Source organism: Eurosta solidaginis, chromosome 1, assembly GCF_040869045.1.
Source record: "Eurosta solidaginis isolate ZX-2024a chromosome 1, ASM4086904v1, whole genome shotgun sequence".
Taxonomy (NCBI): domain Eukaryota; kingdom Metazoa; phylum Arthropoda; class Insecta; order Diptera; family Tephritidae; genus Eurosta; species Eurosta solidaginis.
In genome coordinates this window covers 276,533,161-276,560,422 of record NC_090319.1, presented here as the reverse complement: position 1 = coordinate 276,560,422, position 27,262 = coordinate 276,533,161, and the positions used below count along the sequence as shown (strand labels likewise).

General features: G+C 37.1%; 1 protein-coding gene across 4 annotated transcripts in view; it reads left to right on the top strand.

Annotated features, from left to right (window-relative positions):
- The window catches only part of superdeath (Suppressor of ER stress-induced death), a 123,896-nt gene that overhangs the window by 58,751 nt on the left and 37,883 nt on the right, over positions 1-27,262 (top strand). For 3 of the 4 annotated variants that reach the window (XM_067760876.1, XM_067760877.1, XM_067760878.1), the window contains exon 3: positions 17,630-18,574. In XM_067760876.1, the coding sequence (XP_067616977.1) occupies positions 17,802-18,574 (773 nt within the window). In that variant the 5' untranslated portion in view covers positions 17,630-17,801. Of the gene's footprint in view, positions 1-14,100; positions 14,297-14,357; positions 14,464-17,629; positions 18,575-27,262 lie in introns of all 4 variants that reach the window. The other variant, XM_067760875.1, reaches the window with a different exon arrangement.

Genomic DNA, 27,262 nt, shown 5'->3' with positions numbered 1-27,262 from the left:
TATTCCCGCAGGCATTTTAATACTTCCTCTTTTAAGAAATGTGCCGTATGCCTCTTTTTCAGTTACGAAATAATTATTATCTTTTAAACAAAAGTTCAGTAATTCCAGAAATTGTTTTTTGTGATGGAGTTTCTTCTGGAGATCTCATCCCATTTGTTCATTATTATTTTGATCGCGAGCATCGTAGGTATATTAGTGAACAATGATACTACATCAAACGACACCAGTATGTCGTCGTCGGAAACATTTATATTGTTGATTTTTTCTTTGAGTTCAAAAGAATTTTTTATATTGCGTTCCTCAGATACTAAATCTTTGAGGATATCCCCAACATATCTAGATAATCTGTAACATGGTACATTTATGGACGGAATGGATGACCAGGTTTGTGTATTTTGGGCAAGCCATACAGTCTGGGGGCATTGGTACGTTTTTTACAGTTACCAGTCCAACAAAACATTTTATTAAATCGGTTTTATTTAATTTTACACGATTTGAGTTCTTATTTGCACTTGTCGATGGTTCCACTTCACCAAAGTTATGTTTATGTATGGTCTCGTAGTGTCTTTTAATGTTTCCTAATATAAGCCCTTTAAACTCTTTTTCGCATAAAAGGCATTTTGACAAATTGGTATCTTTATTAAAGGCCACAAGTTTTGCCTTTTAATATTCGACGTTTTCCCCACTTTTTTTTTTATTAATATAATACTAGATAATAAGATTAAAAATAATCTACCACGTATATATAACTTTCTTTCGACTGATTAAACTCAACTTTTTGCATCCGCACCGTAGGAAGAACAATCGAGATTGCTCAAAAATTCGATCTCTCACGATAAATGCTAAGTTCAAGGAACGTTCGCAAAATATTTTTCGTAGTTGAGAGACCGCAGGCAATAATTTTGTGTATACACATCGAAAACGAACGAGCGTACAAAGGATCGATCGCAGCGGAAAGGCTGCTGTGAAAAGTTGTTTATCTAGTCTCTCAAAAACGAAAAAGATATACATATATTGTTTTGCAATCGTTCGTCCTTATAAGTATTTATCATGAGAAATCGCGAGCGTAAAATGAGATAATACGAGAAAATCATGCTTTTGAGCAATCGCGATCGAATTTTTGCGCACCCTACTTGTATACATGTGTATATGCATGGAAGAGCTACCTATCATAAATGTGCATATATGTATGTTTGTATATAAAAACAGCAAAAGTGAAATCAATAAGAAAAATTATTGTGTAAATTTCATTGTTTGTTTTGTTGTTGTCTGTTTGCCAATTTCATTCACAGATTCATTTAATATAATCGTACACCTCTCAAAACGATGACAACACATTGATTAAACAAAATTAAATTAACATATTTATTATTATTATTTGGGTGTGAATTGGCCACGCATATACAGCAGCGAACACGACAATGGCAGTGGCAATTTTCTTCAATATTCATTAATTAGATTCTTCTTTTTATTTTGGATAAAAGGCTTGTATTAATATTGTTACTGAAACTATGCAAACCAATGCCAAAGTGTTTTCAAAAAAATTCGAAAAGTGGAAAAAATTTTCCGAAATTTACGAAATATTTTTCCGAATGGTGTTTGAATTTTCAATATTTAGGCTACAAAACTGCATACTAAAAAAAGTCCAGAAAACTCTTCATGTTATAATTTCGAATTCATTTATTATTAGAAACTTACAATACAAATTTAATTACTATTTAATTTTATGTAATTTATGAGTCAAAAGTAAATTATAGCGCGCAGCGAAATATCGGCCACCGACAGGCAAACATATGCAAAAGCAAACGTCAAATTCAGTGCTGCATTTATATATATTTATCAGTGTTGCATTCAAAGGTATCAATTCCTCTGCACTTATTCAGAAACCCCTGTGGGTCAGGTTAGACGGCCAGACCTAGTCATCGGAGCTGTTGTCTCATCGGGTTCGTCATCACTAGTTGGCGTGCGGTTTGAACTGCGCTTCTTCAACTGGTTACAGCGACGACGAAGTATACCGTGATCCGTTCTCACGCGATACATCTTGTTACCGTGTCTACTCTGGATAATACCAGGAATTCAAGGTGGACCACGTGCATAATTTTTAGCATAAACGGTCGCCGAAACTGGATATATTGCCTTGGGACGAGCAGTAGCCGTGTGAGTGAATCCGGGTACAATCCGAGCCAGTAATGTCTTTGGTTGCCGCCCATGTAGCAGCTCTGAAGGCGACTTATTATTACTGCCGCTGGGACAAGTTCTGTAAGTACTGAGAATAGTTAATGAGGAGTCTAACTGATTTTTACCATCTGCTATTGCTTTCTTGAACGCCTGCTTATAATTACGAACAAATCGTTCTGCCTCACTGTTCGATGCCGGATGGAACGGTGCTGTTGTTAGATGAGTAATGTCATTACTTTTGCAGAAAGTCTTAAATTGTGTCGCTGTGAATTGACGCTCGTTATCTGAGACAATAGTATCAGGTAGACCTTCTATGGAAAATATTGCTTTCAATGCATCGATTGTCGATTGAGCGGTAATGTTTGACATTTTCGTTACAAATGGATATTTGGAATAAGCGTCGATGCAAATGAGCCAAGTAGCACGGACCTGCAAAGTCCAAGTGCTCTTCAATATGCTTATCCATCGAGGGCCACCAGCAGTATTGGCGCGCCATCTGTTTCATTCGTGACATGCCCCAGTGCCCTTCATGTAACAGTTCAAGGACGGCTTCTCGTTTTGACGCTGGTAATATGGCCCCCATTTCAAAACTGAGTGCATGTCTGCGCGAAAAATATGGCTGAAGGTCGCGGTGTTTTGCCGGAAGCCTTTCAGGCCATCCATTTGATATAAAATGACACACTTGGTTGAGAACGGGGTCCTTCGCTGTCAACCTGGCTATATGTTTTACGTTAAGCGGAGATGCGGTGAGCTCGGCTTGTACTTCCACTTACATGCAGGCATCGCTCCGATCAAGCTCTTCGTCGGGTCCCATGGGAAGGCGTGAGAGCTCATCTGCGTTACCATGCTGATCTGTTGGTCTGAATCATATTTCGTAATTATAAGACATCATAAGCAATGCCCAGCGCTGTAGGCGTTGTATCATCATCGCCGGTAGTTGCTTATCCGGACTGAATATCGACACCAGGGGCTTGTGGTCAGTGATTAGAGTGAACTTCCGGACAAATAGGAACTGGTGGAACTTCTCCACGCCAAATATAATGGAAAGCGCTTCCTTTTCTATTTGGCTGTAACGTTTTTGGTGCGATATAACGACTCCTATTCCGTGTGCAGAGGCATCAGTTGCCAGAATAATAGGCAACTGGTCATCGAAGTGCGTTAGCAACGGTGCTGTACTGAGCTGGCGCTTAAGAGCTAAAAAAGCCTTTTCCTGCTCCTCTCCCCACTGAAATGGTACATTCTGCCGGCGAAGTCTATTAAGCGGCTCTGTTTTTCTGCAAAATTGAGTATAAATTTGTTATAGTAATTAATTTTACCTAAGAATACTTGCATATCTTTCAAATTGTTGGGCCGTGGCATTTCATTTATTGCTACAAGCTTAGTTGGGGCAGGGGTACATCCTGCTGCATCCAAAACAAAGCCAAGGCCAGGGCCGCCCAGAGAAAATCCGGGCCCGGGGGCAAAACAATACGGGCCCTTCTAAAATGAACGAATTCTCAAAATCAAAATTACCATATTTTACATATTTATATGCATTTGTATATACATGTATATTTAAGCGTATACATGCATACGTATTAGGCTGAGTCGATTTATTAACCGATATCGCGCCATCGATTTTTCGATAGGATTTGGGCTCAAGAAGAAACAACTTCACTACGCATACCCAAAAAAAATATTTTCTAGCCTGCGCAAAAAAAATAGTGAAAGGGGCAATTTTTGGACCAAAACACTCCCCAAAACCCAAAAGATATCTGTTTTTTTTTTCTTTTTCAAAAAACTGTTATCGCCAACGTTTTTACATACATACACACATACATATATGTGTATCGCTGTATAAGAATTTACATCATACCGAATTTTTCTGCTGCACCAGAAAAAGAATTCTTTATGCTACAAAGCCGACACCATAAACCAACAACACTTTATGCGGGGTGCAGACACGTTAAGAGATTTTTAAAATTTGTTGAAATTTAAAATGATTGCTATCTACGAAAGGTGATTAAAGGTGTGGTTTGTTTATTTTCTGTAAGCAAAAAGCTTGGATAGCATTTTGAGATTCCTGGGCCCCTCATCCCCCCCCCCCTCTCGTAGGGCCTGGCCAAGGTACTCCACCCGCCGCTGCATAAGGGAACACTTGGATCGGCGGCATTTAAATCCTGATTTTTGTAGTCTTTCGAAAACAGCTTGTAAATTGTTCAATAATTCTTGGTCTGACTTTCCCGATACTAATATATCGTCAAGGTAATTAATACACATTGGGATGCCTGCTATAATCTGTTCCAAAAGCTTCTGAAAAAGAGCGGAAGCGCTTTGCTACGCCCATCGGTAGTCGTTGATATTGGAACAACCCTAATCGTGTATTGACAACCATTAATTGTTTAGCGCGGTAACGGGTATTGATCCACCTCAAGTTGTGCATTAACAGCTTTAAAATCACCACATATTCTTAGCCGGCCTTCCATTTTGGGGACTACCACTATAGGTGCAGCCCAGTTGCTGAATGTAATTGGCTTCCATATGCCGTGGTCCGTCAGACGCTGTGCTTCTAATTTAAACTCCCTCATTTGTGCGAAGGGTATAGGCCGTGACTTAAAATATTTTGGTAATGCATTTGGTTTTAAATGTAGCGCAGCTTTTGAAGTAGTGCAGTAGCCCAATGTGTTTTCGAACACTGGTGAGAATTACTGCAACATAATTTCAATGTCTTCACAAGACCCGCTTGGCATTTACATAAGCCTAATTTTTCCAACAAATCAGTTCCAAGAATTTCACTATTATTTTGCAAATCAGCTACAACAAGTTTACATACTCGTTTGATGCGCCCGTGACTAATAGTGACGTCTACAGTTCCTAATGTCCTTACGGAGCTGCCTCCATAAGCGATTAGCTTGCCAGCTGGATATGGAGTCAGACCCGGCTTACCGATATTTTTGTATACAGCTGCGCCAATTACAGAGCAAGTGGCACCCGTACATATACATATATTTATCAGTGTTGCATTCAAATGTATCACTTTATATTTAGATTTTTACGTTTTTTTTTTTTTTTTTTTTGAATTTTAGAATTTTTTCGAAAACATGTTTGAGATTGGTTTGCATAATTTTTCTTAAAAATTTTACTTCTCAAATTACCGAAAATAGAAAAAAAGAAATTTAATGGACGAAATTTGTTAAATATTGCCACTGCTATTTTCGTGTTCGCTGCTGTATGTACACATGAAAGTAATATCGAGTGCAAACAGGAACTGAAGAATAACGAAATCCTTAGCATAACTTGAAAAATCAAGAAGTTTTTGACATAAAATTTTAACAAAAACAAATATTGTACAAAACCGTTTTGAAGCACTGAGCAACAGCCAATCGCAATGACGAAATCTTTGAATTTGAGATAGAGGAGATATACCCAAATAAAAATATGTGGGGACGAGGTACTCGTAAAGTTACAAGTGCAAGCATACAGGCGTACGTCTAGTAAACTAATGTTTTTAAGTTAAGCAGTAGCTCACCTAAGAATTGATGTTAAACTAGAACAGAGGCAACTTTAACAGAAACAAATAATTTCGGGCTTTTGAAGAGAGCTTCGTCGGATTCTTATCTATAACAACCGATGATTATTATTATTATTTTATCATCGGCTTATTATCGACAGCGAATAATTATCGTCTAGCTATCGGTTTGTTATCGGATTCTGGTCGCCGGGTAATCGGAATCGGGTACAGGTGATACATGTGTTATCGACTTTATATTGAACTTTTATTAGTATCTGTTTCATAACAAACCGATGAGTCGACGATAACAAATCGATTACACGCCGAAAACAAATTGTTAATACTCCGATAAGAAATCGATAACTTTCCTATATCATAGTGATCACTTTTTGGCAACAAAACGAATTTTTCGGGAACTTGCAATAGCAAATCAATAAATTTTCGATAACAAATCGATGACATTGTTATAACATATCAATAACTTTTCAATAATATATCAGTAGTTTCTCTGGTAACATATCCATACAATTTCGATAACGTATCGATAATTTTTCCGTTAATAATACATATTTTTTGACAGGAAATCGATAAGCATTGGATATCGAATCGATAATTTTTCGAAAGTTTTCGATAGAAAGACGATGAATTTTCGATGACAAAACTATAAATTTTTTGCAACATATCGATTATTTTTGTATAAAAAATGGAGGACATTTTGATAAGAAATTAATAAGTTTCCGAAAGTTTGAGACAAAAAATTGATATTTTTTTGATATCAAATCGGTAACTTTGTTTTATAAAAACCAATAGCTTTTTAAAAATTCGCGATAACAAAGATATAACTTTACAATAATACAACGATAACTTTTCGATAGATAAACGAGACATTTTCGGTAGTAAATCGATAAATTTTCACATTAAATATCGATACATTTTCTTTTGATAGCAAATTTGTAATACTTCGATAATTTTTCGACAAATAAACTATAAATTTTCCATACTAAATCGATACATTTTTCGATAAGAAACCGATAAATCGTCTTTAAAAAATCGGTAATTCTTTGATTGATAATCTTTGTTATCGATAGCAAATTTGCAACACATCGGCAAAAAATCGATAACTTAAGAATTATGTTATTGGGGTAAAAAAAACCCCACTTAGTACATACTTTGGTGTCATTTGTTCTATTGCATACATACTCGTAAAACATATGACTATTATACAAATATTGTGCAATATCAAAATCGCTTTCCCTTCTCAAATGCAACAAATTTTGCCGCGAGCGAATGTGTGACTGTGCAACTTCCGTTTTCATTGAATATCAAAAGGATATCAATTTCATTGTGTCACTGCACTTTACATATCCCTTTCTACATAGATGTAGTAAGTATGTATGTAAGTAAAACGAAATTTGATTTATAACTGCTGGCGGCTTTGCATATCGTAAAAGGTTTGTTTACAATTGATGCTTTTCCGTGAATATGTGCAAATGATGGCCATTACCGAGAGACTGTAGATCAAACACCGAACCAATAGGTTATTGAAAATGGTATTTTAGTACCGCGCTTTATGATTGAAGTTTAAGATTTGGAGGCAAAGGGAAGACCTGTAAAGCTTTTAAGTTTTGACATTACGCTATTCTGAGCTTTAATCTTTACTCTAAACCCTACACATGGCACACTGCCCCGTCAGCCAAAAACATTCAGAATAACTACTATGTATAAATTCTAGTAGATCATTACAAACTATAGTCATGAGAGTAAATTTTAAGACAGTTAAGACATTTGCACTTGTAGACTTGTTTGAAATTGATATCCACAGAAGGATATAGTCCTTGAAAACAAAACAAAGCATGCGAAGATTATCCTTGCAAAGTAAAAAAGCGAACACCCGTGTGGTTATGATTAACATGCCACAACAACAAAGCATAAAAAAACTAACGCATTGTGTCATCGTTCTCTTGAAAGGGTTGGGAAATTTAATACAAGTATTTGTTTAATACTTTAAATCAAGCAGCCAGGATATGAAGTCTATGTTCTTTGGTTATGTCACGAACTGTGGTTGCGTCAGTGCACAGATTGAGAGCGAAAAAGTAAACAAGCTTAAAATGAGAAAAAAAAATAAAAATTAGCATAAGGCAAATTATTCTTAATACCTTTATATGTTTATGTGATATTGTATTGTATAAATTGTTATATCGACTAGTACATGTTTTTCATAATTTATTCGGGATTTGTACAAGATCTTTTCAGAATGTTGTTTGCGCTCTTAAGGGATCAGTTTGAGATCTTTTTTGAAGTGTTATCGCAATATATCTACATTGGTGAGGAGGGGATAATGTTATCTGTAACAAACCGATAACAACTTTCGACAAAAAATCGATATTTTCGATAACTTCGGTTATCGACTACTCATGTATAACACTTCGTAGCAAATGGAAAACAAACCGATAACTCTTGAAAAGAAAATTGATAGCACGCCCATAACCCGTCGGTAACAATCCGATCACTTCTGTTGTTGTTGTTGTTGTAGCGGTAAGGTTGCTCCCCGAAGGCTTTGGGGAGTGTTATCGATGTGATGGTCCTTTGCCGGATACAGATCCGGTACGCTCCGGTGCCATAGCGCCATTAAGGTGCTAGCCCGACCATCTCGGGAACGATTTATGTGGCCACATTAAACCTTCAGGCCATTCCCAAGTTGCATGAGGAGCTTGGGGTCGCCAGAGCCTCGTCTGTTAGTGAAACAGTATTCGCCGCGGATAGGTGAGGTTGACAATTGGGTTTGGAGAAGCTATATATTGCGCTGGCAACCTGAAGGGTTGCGCTACACAGCCCCTTGAATCTGGTATTTTAGTCGCCTCTTACGACAGGCATACCTACCGCGGGTATATTCTGATCCCCTAACCCGCTGGGTTCTCGCTAGCGGTTGTTATCGATAACAAGCCGTTAACATTTCAATAACACTCGATCTAGTTTCGGTTCTTAGTTTAGGACTCTCATATTTTTCCCCCTCCCCACCTATATTTCCTTATAACTTGCCCATTCCTTTCCTACCAGTGCTTGCACACATTACGCCTACACTTACCCTGCACTTACATTCTGGATTTCCCCATACATACCATTCCCACATATTCTGTAGTACCACATATAATCTGTTTCGGCACATTTGTAATGTATTTCGTTACGAAAAAATATGAACATGGTTTTTTTGCTTTGTACACATTTAGACACTCAATAAATTACCCAAAAAATTTAAATCGAAATGTGAGAAGGAAAGAAAGGAAACAAATGGGAAAGAAATATTTAAATTAAAATAAAAGACAGCTTAAACTGAGATAATGACAATGTCGATGGTGGTTACTAATGAGAAGAGAGTTGTATGAAGAAAAAATTAATAGCTACCGTTTCTGTTAATACGGCTTAAGCTTCCGGCAGGCTACGCTTACAAATATGGCTGTAATTCTGTTAAGATCAAGGTCTGCATTCCATGGCACAATTGTGTTCTCATTACGTATGCGAAAAGGGCAATCACTTTAAATTTTTTAAGACCTTATGTTATAACTGTTATTTTCATGGCGACGATGAATGTTACGGCTAGAATTATTTTTCAAACGGTTACGTTGATATATATATATAAGCGTCTGGCATTTGTATGGTGAGTTTTCAGCTTAGGCGAAGCATCCCCGGGTTCGGTAATAGGTCCCGATCTGTTATAATGATAAAGACACCCACAAAGACTTTGTGGATAGTTACCGGGAAATGTTTTGATACGTTACAAAAACTATTACCTTCAAAGTTTTAGATCGAAGATCTGGGGAACTAAACCAGATAACGCGCAGCGTAAATGGAGGGATGGCTGATCAGGGTGTTCGACTGGCAACAGCAAAACCGGAGGCCATTATCCTAATGAAGAGGCCGATCTCCACTATCGTTAATATGACAGTAGGGGTCCAACAAACAGAAACCCGCATTTTAACAAAATATTTGGAGGTAAAGCTATATATAAAGCGCACTGTTTCATAGCACATTCAAGGAGCCTGCGAAAGGCCTGCACACACGTAGTGAATCTGAGTCAATTAATGGCAAACATAAATGATCCAAAGCCATATAGATGGAATCTGTTCTTATCAGCCTCAGACCCTATACTCTTACAAGATGCGGAAGATGCTGTGGAACTCATACGAACGATTCAACGACGAGTGATGCTATTTCCACTGAACGGAGTGGGTTGCTCAGAAAATGATTTATTGTCTCCTCCTTTTCTGGGCAGAATTTTATTAAGTCAACAATCCCATCTACTCAATTAATTCAGTTAGGGCAGACCTTGCTTTCTATTCTCGACACCCAAAAATATTCACAAAGTTTCTGAGCGAGGCGTTTACTGCCGTTTTTCTGAGGCCCTCACACAGATTGAATGAGTCCGTGGCGAGGACCTGTGTTGTAAAATAAATCTGTCCTATTGGCAAATACTAGAAGCTTTCTAGGAGCTATCCTACTTTCGGCTTTTAGTTTTGATAGCTAGGTCACTCCTTATATCTGGTGTCTTAGCCTGATGAGTAACGAGTAACGAAAGTGGTCAATCGTTTCCTCCTGCAACCAGCCCTTCCTACTTCTTCTATTACTACACTCAGACAAAAAATCGTTCCAAAACGAACGAAACAAGTTCAAAATTAAGAACATTCGTTGACAAAAGTTGTTATGTACGTTTTTTCTTAACTCGTGCCGATGGGCTTGTTTTAAGAACAGTTTTTCCAAGCACACCGTTCGTATTTTATGACCACTTTGGTATTGATGTTTGAACCTTCTGTGCTCATTTCAAGCACTACTTGGGCTTGATTTAAGATTTTTCTTTATCATGCTTCGAGAACTATTTCTTGTAGATTTAACAGTTTTCGGTCTCATTCAATAACGGTTTGCGCTTGATCATTGGTGGGAGGAAGGTAATTTTTTAATTATTACCCATTTATTTATTTATTTCTTATTAATAAATAATTTTTTTGTCATTAATAAAAAACATTAATAACAAAAAAACTATTATTAAAATCCAAAAGTTTGAAAAAATGAATAATATGCATTTTTCATATATTTCTCTTATCAAGAAATTTTTCTTATTCGATGATGCAATCTGAATATATATTTAAAACGTTTCATAACAAGTTCGAGAATTATCTGTACATATGTGAATGGAACTGAACAAAAATAAGAGTTAAAAAAATAGAATATAAAAAATTGCTTTAAAAAACTTCAGAGTTTGACGGTGATCGAACTCGCGACACGATCGCAACCACAACATCATAGCCACTGGGCCACTACAACTGCTTGATAACTTCTACCAAATGTTGTATTTAAGATTGTAATGCACACGAATTGTACCGTTTCTTTTTTCTTGAACTTAATTTAAGAACATCGTTCTCATTAATAGAACATTCGTTCAAATTTTATGATCAGCCGTTCTCTTTTCAAGGACATAGTTGTCAGTTCAAGAACAAGGTTATTGTTTTGAGAACAGGTCGTTCGTTTTTCAAGAACAAAAAAGTAAGAACATGAAAAGCTTGAATTGAGTCCGGTGGTGCTGTAACGGCGTTTTTCTCTGAGCTTAACGGGTCCGAATTTAAAAGCCCATCATGAACCATCTCTTTTCAGTGATAAGACCTGCACATGATCTGCTTCAGTTGCAAAAAAGCATTGCATGGGCTTTCCAAAGCTGACCAACCGTTTTCTTCTGGAACACAGTACAATAAATTGTACACTTACCGTCGACCTATATCTCTCCGGCCTCCCTCGACATATCATAACATCATCAATTTCCATATCATAACGGAACCGCATTTTTTAGTTAATTAATTAATTATAGCTTTCAATTAATGAATTAATACGAGTTAATAAGAAGAGGTAATCATATTCATCAGTCATCATATTCATCACAAGAATTCATAAGAATTTATACCGAATTTGCACAATAAAACAAATTTACAATATCAAGTTGAAAGACTAGACAATATATGTTTAATATAGTTTTGAGTTAAATTTCAAACTTGTTAATTGTGTCAATTGACCTAGTGTATGCAAAGCATGTCTGACGTCTAAGCCGGCATTTAAAGCGATGTGTTCAATTAACGTAGGGTCAGAATCATGCCATTGATGTTGATTAGTTGGGTGACAGAGAATATGTATATATGTATATATGTACATATGTATGTCTAAATAGAGAGGTATAATCTAAATAGCTAATCTAAATAGCATATATACCCGAATCTTTATAAATAATTATTTATATTTAAAAATACAATATATGTGTGTACATATAAAAATATTAACCGCAAATGTTTACATATATAGTTCATTCATAAATTGCAACAAGCGGCGGCCGCCGTGGTGTAATGGTACCGTGCTGTTCCTACCACACCGAAGATCCTGGGTTCACGCCCCAGTCAAAAGTTCCAAAATTTTAGAAACAAATTTTTCTAAGCGGTGTCGCCCATCGGCAGTGTTTGGCAAGCCTTGCAGATGCCATTCGGAGTCGCCATAAAACAACTAGATTCCGTCCCTCCGATTTGTAGGAAATATTAAAAGGAGCACCACGCAAATAGGAAGAGAATCTCCGCCTAAAATCTTTTCGGAGGTTATCGCGCCTTACATTTTTTTACTTTTATTACATTATGCCTATACTTAGTATGTAGAGGTTTTCGTATTGTGAGCAAAATAGCATTCCTCAGTTTTACCTCATCAGAAATATATCCATACTGTTGCTTTGAGGCAACTATGTTTGGGAATTGCGGTAGGAAATAATGATTGCTGATTACCTACTGATGGGATTACCTAGAAGGTTCAACGTGGTCACATCAAATCGATTTCGAACTGTACTTGAAATCATTTAACTGTAATTACAATATCATCGCTTTAACTGAAACTTGGAACATATTTATAAGCCCCTAACTGATTTATTCAACATGTCCCTAAAACATGGTGTTTTTCCTGCTGCTTGGAAGGATTCTTTTCTAATACTACTGCACAAAAACGGCCGTAGGTCATCTGTAGAAAATTATTGAGGAATTGCAAAATTGTCTGCCATCCCAAAGGTATTTGAAGCCGTTGTTACCAATCAGCTAACATTTTCCATTTCTACATTGATATGCAGACGCTCAACGTAGATTCTGTAAAGGCAAATCTACCATTACCAACCTACTTGAATTCACAACTCATGCTTCTAATGGATCTAGAGAAAATCTTCACATCGATATTATTTACACTGATTTCAGTAAAGCATTTGACAAAGCTTCCCACTCCTTGCTTATCCACAAGCTGGATCGACTTCGCTTCCAACCTGGTCTCACCCAGTGCATATCTGCGTATCTCTGCGGTAGAACGGAACAAGTAATTTTTAAAAATACTCTTTCAGATGTCATTAATGTTCCTTCTGGCCTCCCACAGGGCGGTCATCTCGGTCCAATTCTATTCTTGCTATTTATTAACCATATATGTATGTACCACAATAAAATATTCCAAGATTTTAATGTATGCTGATGATGTCAAACTTTTTAGGTCCTATGCGTCTATTGAAGAGCGTCCCTTCAAGCGGATTTAAGCTGCTTAGTTGCTTGGTGCAACGCGAATTCAATGCCGCTGAACATCAATAAATGTAAATTCATGTGCCTCTCTCGGAGATCTGTGCCAGCATCCTCTTACGTAATTGATAATTTTTTACTTGTATCAGTAAATTATTTTGTTGACTTGGGAGTAACGATGGATGCTAAACTTAGTTTCAACCCTCATATTATGACTACTGCCAATAAGGCTAGAGGTGTTCTATCATTCGTGAAGAGATGGTCTAAAGAATTTAGTGACCCTTATGTAACCAAAGCCCTTTTTACCATATTAGTTAGACCGATACTAGAATACGGATCAATAGAATGGCAAACAATTTTTACTTTTTTCTTTAAGGAATTTTCATTGGGACTCTGCGCATAATCTTCCACCTTATAATAGTCGATTAAATCTTATCAATCTTCCAACTCTCGCTAGTCGTAGAGAAATGCTAGGCGTATTATTTATGACTAATTTCTAGCCCCTTTCTTTTGAACGAAGTAAACTTCAATGTCCCATCACGAGCGTCATGACATTACAAACCTCTTATTTAGAGGCAGTGCAGAACTAATTTCGAATTAAATGAACCTTTTCGGTGTTTGTGTCATGATTTTAACTCTCATTCGAATTCATTTGATATAACGGGTTAACTTTTTACTATAAGGAAAACTGTCCTATCCTATATTAACTCGTAACAAAATAAAAAATAAAAATGTAAAATAAATAAAATCTTTATATGCTAAAAGCGTTAACTTATTTAACAACTATATATATATATAACTATATGCATAATTTCCTACTGTTATGTATAATACTCAGCTGATGATTTTTATTCTGTATCTGAGCAGCTTTAGATCTAGACGCTTAACAAACCTCCGACTATCAACAACTCGGCAAAAACAAAATCCGTGCGTCGTGCAGATGCGCCCTTGTGTCGGTTGGGCTGGCTTTGGAGGGTATTAATCCGTTGGGTTTATTAATATTATGAAAAAACCGTAGTGAGGCAAGGGACAATAAACATCGCTAATACTCTCCCAAAACTTCGTAAATCAATCAATCAACTGCCTTAAAGAAAATTTTAATTTTATCGCTTTGAGCCTTCTAGGTCGCCCCATTTCTGACTTCCAAAGGAAACTTGGGTTGGTACACCATCATCTGGTAAACAAATATACTTACGGACTCGGATTTGTAAGAGGAATGACCAAGCGTAGGTAAGGTTGATACTCGCTTAACTCCATGATTATTTAAAGCTTTTCAAACTCCGAATGTTATTGCCAAACTCTAGGTTAGGTTGAACTGGCCGATCCATTAGGACCACACATAGACTGAATAAGTCCGTAGTGTTACCAGAAGTTTGTTTATCGATCAGACGGAAACCCCTACATCTGCTATGACTGAGCAAGCCTAATTTGAAGGCATGTGACGCCAAAGCAGTGTTAGATTACCTGTCACTCTCGCCCAATCTAATTAGGACGTCTACGGAGCAAGCTTCAAGGAATGCGTCTTTATAGCTAGTTCATCCGCTTTTTCAATCCCATCTATTCTCATATGCCCTGGGACCTAACAAAGATGTATGCTTCTCCCTGTCCCGGATCTTTCCAGCGATTGCTTACACTCTGACACACTTTTAAATGTTGTGCTATGCAAGATTATTGCCTTAATTCCTGCTTGGCTGTCAATATAAAAGTTGGCACGGCTACAGTTTAAGCTATTTTCTTCCAGTATCTCTACTGCTTTGGTGACCGCTAATACTTCCGCCTGGAAAACGCTACAGTGATCTGGCAGCTAGTAGGATCTGTCTATTTCCTGATAGGCACAGTATACCCCACACCCTACTCATTCCACTACTTTGGAACCATCGGTGTACACATCTATCGCTTCGTCCACCACATGGGCTCCCTTGCGCCAACAATCCATCTCTAATGTGGCTTTAAGAGCCCGTTCGAACCGCAGATAGGGAATCAGGTAGTCTGTTCGTCCCGTAATTGATGAGGCTTTACTACAAGGGCCGTATGGTCTGCGCTCAAGCTACCCCGAGGGACTGAGCCTCATTGCAGTTGTTAACGCGATGTTCTTTGCTGCCAGGTCTACAAGTGGAATGTGCAGAATAGCATAAAGTGTAGCCGTCGGGGTTGTTTTCAGGGCTCCCGTAATGCCAGCATTGATGCCTGCATCCCCCCTCCCCCGTAAGTTTCTAAATTTTTGAGGTACGTTCTTTTTTGTTTGGTTATTCACCAAACAAGTTTTTTTTTTTTTTTATTCATTATTTTCTTATAAGAGGGGTGTTAGAGTCGTTGGTTCCACTTTACAATTAAAGAGATGGTTGGTGTCATGTGGGGACACATTGCAAGCAGGGCATACATTTTGTATGGCTAGGTTGATTCTGGATAGGTAAGAGTTTAACCTGTTACAGTACCGGAACGAAGTTGAGCTAGAGTGACTCGCGTTTCGCTAGGGAGTGTGTGTTCCTCTTCTGCAAGTTTAGAGTATTGTTCTTTGAGTACAGGATCCACCGGGTAATTCCCGACATAGAGGTCCGACGCCTGTTTGCGGAGTTCACTGAGGACCTGCTTGTGTTTTTGGCTTCATACGGCTGTGTTCTCAGGTACCGTATTTCCTCATAATGCTTAAGGAGATGACTCCTTAAGCCAATGGGCGGTGTTGGCTCATCAATCAGAGGTCTGTTGGGATGCCCAGGTTTTTGGGTATTCAACAGGAACTGTTTGGTTAGCATTTCATTTCTCTCCCTAATGGGGCGTATTCTCGCCTCATTATGTAGATGTTGTTCTGGGGATATAAGAAGGCAACCCGTGGCGTTTCTGAAGGCAGTATTTTGGCAGGCCTGTAGCTTCTTCCAGTGAGTAGTGTTTAGGCTTGAGGACTATATCGGGGACGCGTAGCATGCAATCGGCTGGCCAATTGCTTTGTAAGTGGTAATGAGCGCCGAGGCCTTCTTCACTATCTCCTTCACGTTGAGCTTCCATGACATCCTACTGTCTAAGATGATTCCTAGATATTCTGTGCAAGATTTCTCCTGCAAGTTCACCCCTCCTAACTTAAGTCTGGTCCAATTTGGCATCTGCCAAACGTTAGTAAAAGAAAATCTAATTAAAATAGAATATCTAAGCAGGTGTTTGCTTTGCAAAATACTTAAAAGTACATGCAGTTTTTCGAAAATTGGAAATTTTTTTGTGATAAAAAAATTTAAAAAAATTAAAACCATGTTTAATACTACTGCACGCCAAAGAACGTCTTCGTTAAAAACTATAGTATATATATACCATCGCGACAGGACTGGAATAGCAGACAACATACGGTACCGGGTGCCGTCAACATATTCACGGATGGTTCTAAGCTTGACGGGAAGGTGGAAGCAGGCCTCTTTTTGCCGGATCTATGTTTAGAGGTCTCTTTTCGCCTACCAGATCACTGTAGTATTTACCAAGCGGAAATGCTGGCAATACACAGGGATGTGAACCATCTCGGGTCTAGGCCTAAGGATGGTAAACGGGTGTTTATTTTCTCAGACAGCCAGGCCGCATTAAAAGCCCTGGACTCATTCGTCGACAACGCAAAGTCGGTCACTGAATGCCGCACATCTCTAAACGAGATGGCTCAGCACTTCAGTATCAGCCTTATAAGGGTACCTGGGCACAGGGATATTGAAGGCAACTGCACAGCAGACGAGCTGGCCAGAGGAGGCACCACCGACCATATCCTTCAGGGAAATGATTCGGTAGGTATACCCATGGCCACTTTCAGGCTTCGTGCGAACACAAGCACTATAAGAATTGCAAATAGACTATGGTCAGCCATATCATCGTGCGAGACATCCAGGCAAACCTGGCCCTCACATGACAAGGGGCGCACAGGAGCGCTTCTGATTTTAAACAAATCAGTTCTATCGTTCCTGATAAGGGTTCTAACAGGGCATTGTTTAATAGGCACGCATGGTGCTAGAATGGGGGCAATGACCTTCGACTATTGTAGCAGCTGCAGATGTACAGAAGAGGAAGAGAGTGTTCAGCACCTTCTCTGTCATTATCCAGCGCTTAGTAGGCGTAGGTTGGCCATCCTTGGTAAACCGTTTCTACATGACCTCGCTGAGGTCTCTAGCTATGAAGTAAAAGCTCTAGCAAAATTTATAATTTCCACGAGGTGGTTTGACCCGCTTTAGGCAGGGTAGGGGTCCTCTTTGAGACCGTACAGGGTATTACAATGGGCCCATTGGTGGCCTAAGTATTGAGTTGTTACCATAGTGTCCAGCTCAGCCCTTGCAACCTAACCTAACCTTAATACTTTTTGCTATAACTTTTTTTATGATCTGAGCGATAAAGAGTAAAGACCTTTAAAACTTATTTAATTTATTTTCCGTAGGAAATACCAATCCTCATCACACTTTCAAAATCACTCAATGATGGCTGTAGGACGCAGTAAAATTTGATACGCTATCGAATAATTTTCGTATCTTGTAAATATACTTTATATTTTTAATAAAATAAACTGCAGTTAACACGAAGGAAGTGGTAAAACAACAACAATACCAACCATGGTACTTAAAGATATGCACGTACGTGAAAATATCAACATGGATAACCATCGACCAGCCACAACACTTATGAACAATAATCCACCAACAACATTTACAAGACGTCGTGGTTACACCTTTTCCGCAACTACACTCTTACTGATTATTGCCTGTTTTGTATGTACTTTACTTGCGGTCAGTTTCATTATTTACAATTTTGCAACATGTGAACAAACACTTACCCCACTAACGGATGAAGAGGTGATTTGTACGACAATAAAAAAGAATATCCTTAAACAGAATAGCAGTGATGATGATGAAATGCTCGGAATGCCACATTATGAACGCGACGTACGTTTACCACGTTCGATGAAGCCGCAGAAATATAATATTTCCCTTGTGCCATATCTGCTCAATAATAATTTCACATTCGAGGGAGAGGTGCGTATACAAGTGTTGGTATTGGAAGATTGCTATAATATTACCATGCATGCAACCGAATTGAATATCACCAAAAATGATGTGTCAGTGCGACGTATTGATAAATCAACAGCGACTGCTGCATTGCAGCCGGCTTTGGCAGCCAATGCTCACTTCATACCGGAAATTGGCGGTTCAGAGCTGAGAATACGAAAACAATACATGCTTGAAGCTAAGCAATTTTTCATCATCGAACTGTATGATAAACTAATAAAGGGTGGCGTATATGAGATAAATATCTGGTTCAGTGGTCTCATACAGGATTATCTACAAGGATTCTATCGTAGTTCGTATCAAGTTGGCGACGAAAAACGGTAAGCTTACATTGGTGTGTCAAATGTTTTTTGTGTGTATGAATAGTACTTAACATTTTTTTAATGTACTCATACTTATTGCCATTAACATTAAACGCCATTAATTTCTTTGCCTTTTTATATTTGAAGGTTTAATTAATTTTTCCATGACTGATTTATTAATTGAATAATTAAAAATAATAATAAACAAGTAAGGAAGGCTAAGTTCGAGTGTAACCGAACATTACATACTCAGCTGAGAGCTATGGAGATAAAATGAGGGAAAATCACCATGTAGGAAAATGGAGCTAGGATAACCCTGGAATGTGTTTGTATGACATGTGTATCAAATGGAAGGTGTTAAAGAGTACTTTAAGAGGGAGTGGGCCATAGTTCTATAGGTAGACGCCATTTAGGGATATCGCCATAAAGGTGTACCAGGGGTGACTCTAGAATTTATTTGTACTATATGGGTATCAAATAAAAGGTGTTAATTAGTATTTTAAAAGGGAGTGGGCCTTTCTTCTATAGGTGGACGCGTTTTCGAGATATCGCCATAAAGGTGTATGTGTTTGTACGATATGTGTATCAAATTAAAAGTATTAATGAAGGTTTTAAAAGGGAGTGGTGGTAGTTGTATATGTTAAGGCGTTTTCGAGATATCGACCAAAATGTGGACCACGGTGACCCAGAACATCATCTGTTGGATACCGATAATTTATTTATATATGTAATACCACGAACAGTATTCCTGCCAAGATTTCAAGGGCTTTTGATTTCGACCTGCATAACTTTTTCATTTTCTTCTACTTAATATGGTAGGTGTCACACACATTTTACAAAGTTGTTTTTCTAAAGTTATATTTTGCATCAATAAACCAATCCAATTACCATGTTTAATCCCTTTTTTATTATTTGGTATAGAATTATGGCATTTTTTTCATTTTTCGTAATTTTCGATATCGAAAAAGTGGGCGTGGTCATAGTCGGATTTCGGCCATTTTTCGTACCAAGATAAGGTGAGTTCAGATACATAAGTGAACTAAGTTTAGTAAATATATATCGATTTTTGCTCAAGTTATCTTGTTAACGGCCGAGCGGAAGGACCGACGGTTGACTGTATATAAAAACTGGGCGTGGCTTTAACCGATTTCGCCCTTTTTCACAGAAAACAGTTATCGTCCTAGATTCTAAGCCCCTACCAAATTTCACAAGGATTGGTAAATGTTTGTTCGACTTATGGCGTTAAAAGTATCCTAGACAAATTAAAAGAAAAAGGGCCACGCCCGTTTTGAAGTTCTCTTTTATTTTTGTATTTTGTTGCAACATATCATTACTGGAGTTTAATTTTGACATAATTTACGTATATACTGTAAAGATATTAAATTTTTTGTTAAAATTTGACTTTAAAAATTTTGTTTAAAGTGGACGTGGTCGTTCTCCGATTTTGCTAATTTTTATTAAGCATACATATAGTAATAGGAGTAACGTTCCTGCCAAATTTCATCATAATATCTTCAACAACTGCCAAATTACAGCTTGCAAAACTTTTAAATTACCTTCTTTTAAAAGTGGGCGGTGCCACGCCCATTGTCCAAAATTTTACTAAGTTTCTATTCAGCGTCATAAGTTCAACTCACATACCAAGTTTCATCGCTTTATCCGACTTTGGTAAAGAATTATCGCACTTTTTCGGTTTTTCGAAATTTTCGATATCGAAAAGGTGGGCGTGGTTATAGTCCCATATCGTTCATTTTAAATAGCGATCTGAGATGGGTGCCCAGGAACCTACATGCGAAATTTCATCAAGATTCCTCCAAATTTACTCAAGTTATCGTGTTAACGGACGGACGGACGGACATGACTCAATCAAATTTTTTTTTCGATACTGATGATTTTGATATATGGAAGTCTATATCTATCTCTATTCCTTTATACCTGTACAACCAACCGTTATCCAATCAAAGTTAATATACTCTGTGAGCTCTGCTCAACTGAGTATAAAAAGTCACAAGTAAAAAAAACCAAGTGTATAAATACTGTCCATACAGCGGTTAAGTAAGAATGTCGAGAAGCTCGCGAGATTGACGATTCTCGGGTCTCGAAAATCTCGCTTGTGTTCGAGAAGAAATCGTAAGCTCTATTTACTATTACATCCTAAAATGTACTTGTTTGTGAAATTATCCACTTTATAACATTTTTTGATTACTTTTGATTATTTTGAATTTTTTTTTTTCAATTATCATAAAAATCGTGTTTTTGTTTTGATTATTTTTCTAATCAATTGGAAAGTAATCATTAAAAATAGAAAATAATGGCAAGTAATAATTAAATGGCTTTTAAAGATAATAGTCATTTAAACCGGTAATCATTACCATTAGTAATCGTTATTTAACATATTAAAAAATTTAACTGGCATAAGTTAAATAATCATTAGTTTTGTAATTAAAAGTATAATAATGATTAGTTTTCTAAATAAAAATAATCAGAATCAATTAAAAATCAAATAATTATATTAATCAGGCAATAAAAAAATTTTTGTATGATATTAGTTAGTTTTTAAACATTTAAAAGGCGCACCTGAAGACCACTCAAAATAATTTATTTAAGAGGCCTGTTAGGTACATAATAATATTGGAACGATTTTAGTGCAATTCCTCTTATTTGCAACCTTCTGTTAACGTTCGAATCGCAAAACTGTGGAATAAATAACTCCACTATTCAATTATGCAAAATGGCCTTTATTAGACTACTTTCAAAATAACACTTCTATTGCTCGCCAGATAGCGTCTTAAATCAAACTGATTGTCCTGTCTCTACTGTTGCTGCCTTTTATACTCTCTGGTTTCCTCGTTGCATATTTCTAGGCTTTTCTATTTCCAGAACTTACTAGTTAGTTATCAGCTATAAAATTACTCATCTGTAACTACAGATGCATGATTTTATAGCTTCTCTCAAACCCCATGCGCTTGTATGTGTGAGCGACACTTGCACAACCATTGCATACTTCTGGGAGTATCACAGATATATGCATGTAGTTGTGCGTTGCTTCTCCGCTGTGTGTACGTACATATGTGTAGACATAATGATTGAATTATTGATGTGCATACAAGTCACTGATTAGCATCGGCTTAGAGATGATAGTACCCCATAGTGTTGCTAGTATTCATCACATTGCCCTCCACCTAAGTCTGATCGTCCCGATTAGACAAATCTCTCGATCTAAATGCTGCCAGCCTTTCCAAATGAACCACTTTCATTTGGGTTCGTGGTTTGCCAATGGTTTGTATGCGGTACACTACATCGTTGATCCGTTTTACAACTTTGTATGGGCCTTCCTAATTACACTGCAATTTCGGGGAGAAACCTTTTTTTCGTTGTGGGTTGTATAACAGCCCCAAGTCTCCTTCCTGGAACCCTTCCGAATTAATTGCTTTATCGTATCTGGCTTTCATCTTGTCACTCATAATCTTTGCTTGTTGCCTTACCAGATCGTGTATCTCTCTCAGCTCTTCTTCCAAGACACCAGTGGATTTCTTGACATTTCTCTCCGCATCAGCATCTATCCCATACTTCAAATCAGCTGGCAGTCGAAGGTCATTGCCAAAAATTACGTTTGCGGGAGTTTGGCCCGTTGTCTCATGTACTGCCGATCAGTAGGCCATCAATAATAATGATATGTGTGTTTCCCAGTCCTTATGGTACTTGTCTATTACTTTCCTTAAATGCTTCTCCAATGTTCTATTGAACCGTTCCACCATACCATCGGACTGAGAACGCAATGCAGTTGTCCGCGTTTTTCGAACGCCCAACTGCTGCACATTTCTTTGATCACAGCTGATTCAAAATTCCTGCCTTGGTCAGAATGTAACTCCATTGGGTACACCATACCTTGCAACCCAATCGTTTGTAACCACTTCTGCTACTGTTTCTGCTTCTTGGTTTGAAATTGGGTATACCTCTGGCCATTTACTGAAATAATCCATAACCACCAGTGCGTATTTGTTTCCGCGGTTGCTAGTAGGAAAACCATTTCTAGGCTTTTCTATTTCCAGAACTTACTAGTTAGTTATCAGCTATAAAATTACTCAGCTGTAACTACAGATGCATGATTTTATAGCTTCTCTAAAACTCCATGGGCTTGTATGTGTGAGCGACACTTGCACAACCATTGCATACCTTCGGGAGTATCTCAGATATATGCATGTGGTTGTACGTTGCTTCTCCGCTGCGTGTACGTACATATGTGTAGACATAATGATTGAATTATTGATATGCATACAAGTCACTGCTTAGCATCGGCTTAGAGATGATAGTACCCCTTAGTGTTGCTAGTATTCGTCACAATATATTGAAATTAAATTTTTTAAATTATGCTCGAACGGTACAAAATGAGCATGGCTTTGTTTAAAAGATTGCTCTTAACTTTGGTTTAGACACAAGCGATTAAAATATGCCAGAATAAATAGATCCCCTCCAAATTTGTTATCGAAGAGGTGACCTCTAGGTGTATTGAAACTTAAGAGGTAGTATATACACAAATCGATTTGTGGTCCTGCTAACACCGAGAATCAAAAGAGGTGTAATGATGAGCTGTATGAGCTTTACGCAATATAAAGATAGCACAGCGAATAAAAACCGAACGGCTTCGCCGACTGCGTCATGTTAAGCGGATGTAAGAAAGTATTTCAGTCGACACCGCAGTTTGGAAGCAGAAGAAGGGGGAGACCACCATTGGGTTGGGAGAGGTAGGTGGAAAAATTCTTAGCCTCCCTTTCGTGACTTGTTACGAAACCCTTAGGCGGCGAATCGGTTGTGCTGTCTCCTTTCCTTCCCCCTCCGGGTAAGGGGTAGTTGAATATGCCAGCGGTAGCTAACTTATTTACTTAATCTTCCTATACTCGCGCCAATTACACTGGTTCACAAATCCCAATTTTTTTTCTGCACCAGAGACGCAATTATGAAATTCCTATGTAAAATCACCCCCTGATTTCGAAAATCAAGGTTATTTTTAATTCTATGGTAACGTTTTTGAGATATTTACGAATAACGGCTTTTTCCGAAAATATAAAAATTGAGCAATCCCAAAACGGTTTGAAGCTCTTAAAAGGTAATAAAATTTGCTATAAACTGTGCATACAATACTTTTTGATAGGCCCCGCATATTCAAAGATTACGAACAATCTTTACGGATTTTTTCCATTTTTTTTGCAAAAATATAAAAAAATTTGTAATTTGCGAGGAAGGATCTCGAAAACTTTTTATTTTTTTGCAGATTTGTTTTTTTCTCTCTAAGCTCTGTTTTATTACAAAAAAATAAGCTTTCATTCAACAAAATCGATGGACTAATACAAAAGTTATAAGCATTCAAGTAAATATATCCATTTAATACTTAAGTACCCTACTGGTACATATGTGTTAGTATTCGTATATCAGTTAGCGAACATACATATGTTAGCGACTGGTACATATGTGTTAGTATTCGTATATCAGTTAGTTAGCGAATACTAACACATATGTACCAGTCGCTAACATATGTATGTTCGTTAGTTAGCGAATACTAACACATATGTACCAGTAGGGTACTTAAGTATTAAATGGATATATTTACTATATACTTATAACTTTTGTATTAGTCCATCGATTTTTTTGAATGAAAGCTTTTTCTTTTTTTGTAATAAAACAGAGCTTAGAAAGAAAAAAATAAATCTGCAAAAAAATAAAAAAAATTCGAGATCCTTCCTCGCAAAATACAAATTTTTTTATACTCAGTTGAGCAGAGCTCACAGAGTATATTAAGTTTGATTGGATAACGGTTGGTTGTACATATATAAAGGAATCGAGATATATATAGACTTCCATATATCAAAATAATCAGGATCGAAAAAAAATTCGATTGAGCCATGTCCGTCCGTCCGTCCGTTAACACGATAACTTGAGTAAATTTTGAGGTATCTTGATGAAATTTGGTATGTAGGTTCCTGAGCACTCATCTCAGATCGCTATTTAAAATTAACGATATCGGACTATAACCACGCCCACTTTTTCGATATCGAAAATTTCGAAAAACCGAAAAAGTGCGATAATTCATTACCAAAGGCAGATAAAGCGACGAAGCTTGGTAGATGAGTTGAATTTATGACGCAGAATAGAAAATTAGTAAAATTTTGGACAATGGGCGTGGCACCGCCCACTTTTAAAAGAAGGTAATTTTAAAATTTCGCAAGCTGTAATTTGTCAGTCGTTGAAGATATCATGATGAAATTTGGCAGGGACGTTACTCCTATTACTATATGTACGCCTAATAAAAATTAGCAAAATCGGAGAAGGACCACACCCACTTTTAAAAAAAAATTTTTTTAAAGTAAAATTTTAACAAAAAATTTAATATCTTTACAGTATATAAGTAAATTATGTCAGCATTCAACTGCAGAAATGATATGGTGCAAAAAAATACAAAAATAAAAGAAAATTTCAAAATGGGCGTGGCTCCGCCCTTTTTCATTTAATTTGTCTAGGATACTTTTAACGCCATAAGTCGAACAAAAATTAACCAATCCTTTTGAAATTTGGTAGGGGCATAGATTTTATGATGGTAACTGTTTTCTGTGAAAACGGGCAAAATCGGTTGATGCCACGCCCAGTTTTTATACACAGCCATTCGTCTGTCCTTCCGCATGGCCGTTAACACGATAACTTGAGCAAAAATCGACATATCTTTAATGAACTTTGTTCACGTACTTACTTGAACTCACTTTATCTTGGTATGAAAAATGAACGAAATCCGACAATGACCACGCCCACTTTTCGATATCGAAAATTACGAAAAATGAAAAAAATGCCATAATTCTATACTAAATACGAAAAAAGGGATGAAGCATGGTGAGGTAATTGGATTGGTTTATTGACGCGAAATATAACTTTAGAAAAAACTTTATAAAATGGTTGTGACACCTACCATATCAAGTAAAAGAAAATGAAAAAGTTCTGCAGAGCGAAATAAAAAACCCTTAAAATCTTGGCAGGTATTACATATATAAATAAATTAGCGGTATCCAACAGATGATGTTCTGGGTCACCCTGGTCTACATTTTGGTCGATATCTGGAAAACGCCTTCACATATACAACTACCACCACTCCCTTTTAAAACTCTCATTAATACCTTTAATTTGATACCCATATCGTACAAACACATTCTAGAGTCACCCCTGGTCCACCTTTATGGCGATATTTCGAAACGGCGTCCACATGTGGAATTAAGCATCACTCCCTTTTAAAATACTCATTAACACCTTTCTTTTGATACCCATATTGTACAAACAAATTCTAGGGTCACCCCTGGTCCACCTTTATGACGATATCTCGAAACGGCGTCCACCTATGGAACTAAGGATTACTCCGTTTTAAAATACTCATTAACACCTTTCATTTGATACCCATATCGTACAAACGCATTCTTGAGTCACCCCTGGTCCACCTTTATGGCGATATCTCGAAACGACGTGCACCTATGGAACTAAGAATTACTCCCTTTTAAAATACTCATTAACAACTTTTTTTTCGATACCCATATTGTACAAACAAATTCTAGAGTCAACCCTGATCCACCTTTATGGCTATATCCCTAAATGGCGTCCACCTATAGAACTATGGCCCACTCCCTCATAAAATACTCTTTAACACCTTTCATTTGATACCCATATTGTACAAACAAATTCTAGAGTCAACCCTGATCCACCTTTATGGCGATATCCCTAAATGGCGTCCACCTATAGAACTATGGCCCACTCCTTCATAAAATACTCTTTAATGCCTTTCATTTGATACACATGTCATACAAACACATTCCAGGGTTTCCCTCGGTTCATTTTCCTACATGGTTATTTTCCCTTATGTTGTCACCATAGCTCTCAACTGAGTATGTAATGTTCAGTTACACCCGAACTTAACCTTCCTTACTTGTTATATCTATCTTTACAAAAAAAAATTTAAAAATCCGTAATGATTGCTCGTTATCTTTGAAACTGCGGGGCCTACCAAAAAGTGTTTTATGCACAAATATAGCAGTTATAGCAAATTTATATTACCTTTTAAAAGCTTCAAACCGTTTTGGAATTGCTCAATTCGTTCTTGAGATATATATGATTAATTGGACCCAATTTTATTATTTTTTTTTTTTTTAAACGGTTATTCGTAAATATCTCAAAAATGTTACCATAGAATTAAAAATAACCTTGATTTTCGGAATCAGGGGGTGATTTTACATAGGAATTTCATAATATCGTCTCTGGTGAATTTTGGCTGTAAACCAGTAACAATATCTTTTTTTTTACATTCCTTTTTTTTTAATATTATAATTATTTTAAAATTTAGGCCATATTGAAACAAAATAGTGTGCATAGTACTTTATTTATTAATTATTTTACAGACTTTCAGTCTATCACAAATCAGTCTTCAAATTTGATATATAAGATAAGTAATAAGAAAACAAAAATAAATCTGAACTTCTTAAAAACAAAATAAACTTCTTAATAATAATAAAATACATATCAAAGTATATATTTATCTATGTCTGGCTTAGTTTTGAGCTTCACCATAACAACCAGGGCATACTCGCGTCGGTCTCACGGACCAATTGGCGCCAAATGCTACAACACGTACGCTTCGCACGAACGCACAGCGTGCACTAAAACGAAGTAAGCCACAAG